Raw genomic sequence first — 8,757 nt, forward strand, 5'->3', positions numbered from 1 at the left:
TAAAGGCATTTTAATGCTTAAAGAGAGTGACTTGGAGTTTTCTTCCTGTTTGTCATCTACTTTATGAATCCCTTTTTCCAAAGAGCACCTTGAACAAACTTTTTTGGGTCCTAGATGCATTCCTATCCATGATTTTTTTTTTATTTAGTAAAGTTGATTAGAAACTGCAGACCTCAACTGTATAACATAAAATCAGCCATGTCCAATATGAACAGGTCATGCTCTGTAAGATATTTCAGCGTAGACTGACAGACATCTGCTGAGGTTAATTTTTTTAAAAGTCCAAACGATATGTTCTTTGATGAAGTTGGTATTTATTCTTAAATGATTAAATTGAGTTATTCGGTATTTGACAAAATGGAAGCCACAGTGACAAAGTCCTATTAGGCCTAATTTGACTTCATCTTCTCTGTCCATTCAGGCTACACAATTTTAAAAAAGCATTTCTGAGCCACAGCTCCCGTAAGTAGTTTATATGAACATGATGTTGTGCTGTTTCCTGAATCCTTAATATTGCATTTCAACTGAAATTTCTCTGTTCATTACATTTTGTAATATCCTGAGGGTTAACATCATCATCCCACCACACACACATTAAACTGGTTGTCCACATTTAAAAATAGACATTTTTGGTCAAAATTGTGCAGACCCACACTATGCATTCACAATCCAAAATGAGGTACAAAAATCATCTGAATGTCTTAACAATCACACACTTGCAAACAAAGGCTCTGATTGGTTACACAGATACTTTCTTTTCTTGCACAGGATGCTAATGTTTCTTAAGGCGGAGTTATTTTCCATCGTGGATGCAAATCTCTAGCACTTCACATCCTCTAACATAAATACATCAGCAAATGGAATTTTCACAAATGCACAGTATTATAATAAAAACCATAGGAATTAACAGAAAAATGACGCATGGATGACCACTTAACAAAACTCTGCTATGGAAGTCTCAGGTGGTCAATAAATAGGGCCTTTTTTGCGTCCTGCTGGACCAGTCCTCATCTGGTTGCAGTCTCTTTGCCTGTAGTGAACAGTACTGTTATGCATGTGTTCAGCTTTTTCTATGTGCAGTCTTCCTCAGTTGTCAGCAGCAGTGACGGTGGTGGGGGTCTGGGTTTCGGCGTTAGAATCTGAGGGGGTTTCTTTACTGCTGGTCTCTGCCAAGAGCTCCTGCATGGAGTCTGTCACCTGCTGCACTGCTGCACTGTCTTCTGAAACACACACAGTCACAACATTGAGTTTGTTACCTGTAATCTCAAAGGCACAGATTGAGCTTTTACATGTGCTTTGCAGAGAAATGCCATAATGACGCAGACTGCAGAGGCAGAAGGTATATTGGAAGCATTCATGGATGACAAATGGAGAAATTACATTAAATTAGAGAAGGAGAGTAGCCCTTATGAGTTTTGCCATTTTTGAATACTTTGGATTTTACCTTTATATTTTTCATTAAAAAACTGATTGCCTTGCCTTGCTTGGTATCTGTGAGTCTTTACAGTTATTTTTTTTCATTTGACATGCTGTAACATGAAATCCAAATACAAAAAAAGTTACATTCTTTACTTTTTTCATCAGAACATGTAAATTGAAAACTTCAGAAAAATAATTACAAATGTAGCAAATAACATAAGCAACTATAGTCAAGGAAAAAAATATTAAACCACCCTTTTTTCCTTCAATTTCTTGTTCGTTTTAATGGCTGGCACAACTAAAGGTACATTTGTTTGGACAAATACAATGATGATAACAAAAATAGCTCATAATAGTTTAATTTAAGAGCTGATATCTAGCCATTTTCTGTGGTTTTCTTGATAATAACTAACATCTTACATCAATAGTTATGGCATTGTAGTGCCAAAAACAGTGATTTTAGGCATTCCATGTTTTTTTTTTGTCTGTCACATGATACACACAGGACTTAGTACTTGATTGCATAGCCATTTTTTGATGACTTTTGATGGTCTAATAATTTTTTTCTGTGACTGTATTTACATGGAAATGCAGGGAATGCCTAAGTTGTTTTTAAGAAAACTATATACAACTATTTACACAACAGTCTGGTGTCAGAGTATACCACAAACTTGATCAATGAACCATTTTTACAACGCAGAAAACTATGTACAACTATTTGTAACAACAATCAGGTGTCAAAAGATGCCACATCTAACTGGTTGATCTAGTTCAGTTTTCCATCAAACACAGTGGCTTGTTTTTTTTTTTTCTTTTCATGAAAGCATTTCCCTTATGGAGGCCCATTTTTGCAGTCTCTTCCTGCACCAAACACACACCAGATGTGATGACAATATTGCCAAGAATTATGTTTTTATTGAGTATAAGTATAGTTTTACTTAGCCTTTCAACACAACTGACTTCACTTTATTACTTTGACATCTGCACTTTCCACACAAGTTGAAAGGAAGACTCAGTGAAGCTCTGTCTGCTGATACAGGGTGCTTGCTCTTTATCCAAAATAATATTCCAGACTTTTTCAAATCTGCTATTTTTTTCCCCAAGATCTTGACTTTATGTACTTTTATACATGTGTGCCTACTTTTTTGGTTGAGATTGTACCTGTTGTGTGTAGTAGAAAAGTTAATTTTAATGAATGTATGAATGAATGTGACATGGTGGTGCAATGGTTAGCAATGTTGCCTCACTGCAAGAAGGTCCTGGGTTCGAGTCCCTGGGGAGTGAATGTGATTTGTTGTTTGTCTCTATATGTCAGCCCTGCGATCAACTGGCGACATGTCCATAGGTAGCTAGTGTAAGCTCCAGCATCCTCACAACCCTCCCATGGATAAACTGACAGTAACGTTTTCAAAACATATCAAAATCACAAAAGTGCATGGATATCACACAAAGAAGTTTCACTAGAGCACAGCCAGAAGTATAAAAGCATGAATTTATAAATGGATGAATGTCATGTCTTCTCATGGAGCGTGTGGAGGTTTGCTTCCCACAACTGAAATGTTTATTTCCTGGATTCAGACACATGACGAATGATGACCTCCTCAAGTTGAAAAGGTATGCTACACAACCTTTGATTGGATATCATTCTGGTACCAACCGCTTAGCAAAATCATATTACATTTTTTATATGCTTTGCTCATTTTATCTTACAAGATTATATGCCTTTGAGTATACTCTAAAATTTGACTATGAGAAAAACTTTTTTCCATACTATATTAAGACCGTCATGCAAAATTTCATACTTTTCAAGGTCTGGAAAACAGCGCTTCAAAATTCCATACTTTTTAAGACTTTCAAGACCTGCACAATATGGAAGCCCTAAAAGGATATGCCTTCAAACATTTTTTTCTATTCTTTTAATGAGATAACCAGATAATTTTAATGAGATAAGGAGAAAACAACTATTGTTTTAATGAGATAAGCAGATTATTTTGATGAGATAAGAAATAAACACCCATTGTTTTAATGAGGTAACCAGATCATTTTAATGAGATAAAGAGAAAACAACTATTCTTTTAATGAGATAACCAGATGAATTTAATGAGATAATGAGAAAACAATTACTGTTTTAATGAGATAATTCCATCAAACACTGAGTGCTATTGCACAGGAGCATCACAGTTGTGTCAGGTAAGCTGCTGCAGGAGCAAGAGTAGGAGATTGTTTTCATCTACTCCTGTGTCATGCATCCTAAATGCATAAAATTAGGAGAGGACACACAAAAATATGAAAAAATGAGTCCGAGGGGACGCAAAGATAAAACTAAATTTATGATAGTTTTTTCCTCACAAGCGGTCAATAAAAATGTCTGTTTGCATTTTCCTATGAGTTAGCCATTTAGTACGTGGTTAGTAGCGCGGTCCATGCGTACCTCCGTCCCATACATTTCTGTCAAATTTCACTCAGTATGCACAGTCTGTAATACTGTGTTGTGAATTTGACGATCTGTGGAGTGAACACTGGTGAAAAGATGCCTCTGAAAAAGAAACTAAAATAAGTAAAACTAGAAAAGCACTTGGAGAGCACAGACCTACGCCAAGACCGATCAGTCGCCCAAATCTCATTCTGTAGGCACATCTGGGTATTAATAGTGTAGGGGAGACCAGGGACAGTTGTAACATGGGTGAGCAGTAACTCTTGCAATTGCTCCCATCAGGAACAACAACTTAGGACTCACCTAATTCACTCTGCACATGCTCAGTTTAGTCCTTAGTCCACATGAGAAGTTGTAGTGCTGTGAGGTAGACACATCAAAATTTGTGAGGGAAAAAATAATTTTGTGGTAAGTAACATTTTTTGGTCTAATTATTTTTGTGATTGCATAGCTTGCTTTGTAGTTGGACTCATTAAAGGTAGGTGTTGCTTACATTTCAAAGAATGATTTACCAAACAATTTTTGTGTCACTACTCATAAAATATAGACTCACATCTTTTTCAAAAGTTTGCTCTCCCCAGCATAAAAACTACCACATCTACAACCCGTGGTTCCCCATGGGTCACATACTAGTCTAATAAAAGACTATTATACAGCATTTTAAAGTTGTGTAAATTATCTTTGTGAGATAAACAATGATGTATGCATCTGTTAATCCACCTGTCCATAATTATCTACTATAAGATTATTATATCCTGTGTAGATCAATGTTCTTCTTTCATATATTGGCCAATATCGTGTATCGGCCAATATACTGGATATCGGCTTTTTTTTTAGCCCCCACTATTGGTATCGGCCCAAAAAATCCCATATTGGTCCGGCTCTAATGGCAAGTGATGAGTCCTACACCGGTGCTTATATCGGGCCCAGTCTCCGCACCTGGGACTGGGCTGCAGTGTTTTCTCCTGGGGCTGGACCCCGAAAACATTACTTGGTGATATGTTTGCCTACCTCATTAAGCAGAACTCGCATACCTTCAATGATACAGTAAGCTGTAGCAAATTGCATTTCAGGTCATTGGCGGGTAGTCTGTGGATTTGACAACTTTGGCATCAGGCTTTATTGCACAGAACCAGCGATATGCCGTCAGCAGTTCACACGACTTGGCACCACTGTTTTGGTTCTCGAAAATTCCTGATTAACTTTTATAACAAAGTTTAATTTTTAACATGATACGCAGTAGTTGACACTGCCTGAAAGCCTAAATCCACAAAAATGGCTTACCTGCATGAATATGCACCAGTCTTCTCCTAGTCCTGTTACTCCTGCTGCAGCTTACCTGACACCATTGTGATGCACATGCGCAATAGCACTCAGTGTTGGAATTATCTCGTTACCTCATTAAAATTATCTGGTTATCTCATTAAAACAATAGAAAAAATGTTTGAAGGCATGTCCTTTTAGGGCTTCGGTAGTGCAAGCACATCATCATAAATCATCTTAAATCGGTTTTTGATTTGGACACCAGGGTGCGTCCAGGGACTCTGAAGGGTTTGTGGGTGTGTTAGGGGTGTGTGATATGACAATATTAGATCGTAAAGGACTATCTGACAAAGCAGAGAGATCATGGAATCAGGGCGTTTTATACGGAAGAGCATTTCATGCTGCACATACCCCACAATGAATATGCGCAGTGAAAATGAAACTTAAAATGGCAGGGCAAGTCCATTATAACTTTAGACTTGGCCCCCACAGTCGGGCATATTTGACACCGTGGATGTCCACGAATATCAACCGGTTTTTGAATGTGAAATTGGTACGCTCAACTATGAAACCTCGAACGTCTGTGGTCAGTGTGCACAGAGTCAGGGCTGCTCACGGTACCCACACAATCGAGGCACACGTCAGCTGGGATGCATGTGGCTCCACCAAACTTTTCAGATTTGATTACTATTAGTGGGTGTAAGACCTAGACATTTACAATATATTTTTGTCTTTTCTGTGGTGAAGATGATCTCACTAAGTTTTGATTTACATAATTTGCGCAATGACTGAAAAAACAATTGTTACGCACAACCGTGGGTCAGACAAAGAGGAGGAGGCTGGCGTGTTACTGAAGGAATTCAGAATAATGACTACAAGAATCGATAGTCTAGAAAAACAGCTTAATAGCAAAGTGGATGGACTTTATAACTCACTGGAGAAGATTTTGAAAGGTGAGTTCAAAAAGTGTATCAAAGAAATTCAGGACAACATTCACATGGAAATTGGTGCCCTTAAAACTTGACTGGATCAGTTGGAGGAAAAGTTAAAGACGCATCATGACCGCCCCGCAAATAAATTTGATCCTGATGTCCCCATTGTGGTCATGGGCTTGCCTTATGATGAGAATGAGGATCTGACAGATAAGATCAGAGAGGTGGTTGAGGATTACTGTGCTTGTGACCAAACGGTGACATTGGTAGCGCTGGAGAGGCTATGCGCAAGAGGCCCAGGCCCCGGTGTGGTGAAAGTGGAGTTCACGTCTGTGAGAGAAAAGGTGGCCGTGCTTCGAGGAAAGGTTAACCTAAAGTCACAAGCCAAGTTTAAACGGATTTACATCAAATTGACAAAGTCACACACGGATCGTGTTACGGAGGACAATTTCAAGGTGCTTCTGCGGGATTTACCGAATGGAAAGGATTACTACGTGTTGGGGAATGGAAAACTTCTTAAATGCGGGGCACCTGAGCAAACACCTTCAGCTTCAGGTGACAGAGCATGGAGATGCTGAGGAGCTGCTACTGATCCAGTAAGATCTGATTCATCTTGTTTGTCTTTAGTGCATTGGAACGTGAATGGCTGGACATCTGCAAATTGTAAACTTAGGGGTTTAATGCTTCAGTCTCTCAACCCTGATATTATTTCTCTTAATGAGACACATCTGACTAGAAATGGGGTTGTGGAGTTAAGTGGTTACGGCTGGTTTGGAAATAACCGAAACAGACATATAAATGCGACAAAGGGCTCCGGTGGAGTTGGACTTTTGGTTAGAAGTGAACTCTTTGAACACTTTAAAATCAACGTGGTGGATAAGTCAGTGGATGGTATTATAGGAGTGCATTTTGAACACCGATACCTAAAGTTTAATTTTGTGGTGTTCTCATGTTATCTTTCCCCCGAGGGCTCCATCCGAGGGAGAGACTGTGAGACTTTTTTTGCGTGTCTGTTAGCACAGATTTATCGTCTCGACGTAGATGCAATTTATGTTTGTGGCGACTTTAACAGTTGCATTGGTGACAAAGAAGACTGTATAGGGGACATAGACAATGTTCCACCAAGAGTGGCTTTGGATTGTATTTGTAATAGTCATGGTGACTCATTTCTTGAGTTTTTAAGAGACTCTAAATGCTGTGTTTTGAACAGCAGGTTTAATGAGAACGAGGATAATTTTACTAGTATTTCAGTTAGAGGCTGCACAGTGGTGGATTATGTTGCAACTCCCCATAGCTGCCTAGAATCCTGTCTTGAGTTTAAAGTTATCACTGCCACTGACCTCATGTACCAAAACGCAGCTGTATGTCTTTCCCTTATTGGAGATAGAAGTCATTTACCTGATCATTCTTTATTATTTTTTACTTTTAAAGTGGGCATCCAAATGGCTGAAGAACATATGCCAAAATGTTATCCCAAAAGGAGGCAGAGGCTTCTCCCTGAAAATTTCCTACTATCTATTAATTGCCAGTCCACAGTCCTGGAGCTAACAGATAAATTAGCGATGTCCCAACATTCTCAAGATGATATTGATAAATGGTACAATGAATTTTGTAAGTTTCTGACTGTCGAAATGAATAAGCCCCAAAATACAATAAATAAAGAATATTTCTATCATTCAGAAACAACCTCAAAGCCTTTTTGGAATGCCCATCTTCAAAAGCTATGGATTGATCGTAAAGTAGCTGAAAAAATGTTCCTAAAATGCAAAGATCCTTTATATAAACCGGACTTAAGAGAAAACTATAAACACAAGCAACTTCTATTTGATAAACATATAAGGATTTACAAAAGAAGATTTTTGAAAGGTCAAGCATTAAAACTTGATTACTTACAAACAAAAAATCCTCAGATGTTTTGGAAAGAAATAAACAAATTAGGTCCACAAAGAGCTAATAAAATCCCATTGGAAGTAATCCTAGATAATGGGGCAGTGGAAATGAGAAAAGAAGGGGTTATTAAAAAATGGGAACATGATTTTTCTAATTTGCTTTCAGGAGAATTACTGTCTTCAAATTTTGATTCCACCTTTTATGTATCCCTCAAGTTGAAGGAGGACTTAGAACTTAGAATGGATGTCTGCTTTCCGTTGAATATGTTTCTGAATTCAAATATTACATTAGATGAGGTAAAAGTTGCTCTGCATAAAGCTAAACTGAAAAAGGCAATGGGAATAGAAGAAATCCCGAATGAAGTGTTGAAATGTCCACAACTCTTGAATGTGCTTTTCTATGTATTCAATCAATGTTTTGAATATGGTATCGTCCCCTTAACATGGTATAAAACCATAATTAAACCCATTCCTAAATCAGTTAAGGATGATCCCAGAATACCACTCAACTACAGAGGAATTAGTCTTCTGAGCACAGTCTACAAAATTTACTCAAGTATTTTAAATGCTCGATTGACCAGTTATTTTGAAAAAATTTAATGTTTGGTGGATGAGCAAAATGGATTTAGAAAACATAGAGCATGTATTGATCATATTTATACTGTGGCAACAATTGTCAGGACCAGAATAATGGAAAGTGAATCCACTTTTGTTAGTTTCGTGGACTTCAAAAAGGCCTTTGGGTAAATAGAGACTTGCTGTATTTGAAGCTTCTTCAAGCTGGGGTTAATGGGAGATTCTTTAGAGCACTAAAATCCTG

The 8,757-nt window shown here is 37.8% G+C and overlaps 1 protein-coding gene across 3 annotated transcripts in view; it reads right to left on the minus strand.

Annotated features, from left to right (window-relative positions):
• Positions 1-320: 320 nt before the first annotated feature.
• The window catches only part of ankmy2a (ankyrin repeat and MYND domain containing 2a), a 55,473-nt gene continuing 47,036 nt past the window's right edge, over positions 321-8,757 (minus strand). Inside the window, exon 10 of one of the 3 annotated variants that reach the window (XM_030157626.1) lies at positions 321-1,222. In XM_030157626.1, the coding sequence (XP_030013486.1) occupies positions 1,087-1,222 (136 nt within the window). In that variant the 3' untranslated portion in view covers positions 321-1,086. The remainder of the gene's footprint in view (positions 1,223-8,757) is intronic. The other 2 variants (XM_030157628.1, XM_030157627.1) reach the window with 2 other exon arrangements.

Source organism: Sphaeramia orbicularis, chromosome 16 (genome assembly GCF_902148855.1).
Source record: "Sphaeramia orbicularis chromosome 16, fSphaOr1.1, whole genome shotgun sequence".
Classification (NCBI taxonomy): Eukaryota; Metazoa; Chordata; class Actinopteri; order Kurtiformes; family Apogonidae; genus Sphaeramia; species Sphaeramia orbicularis.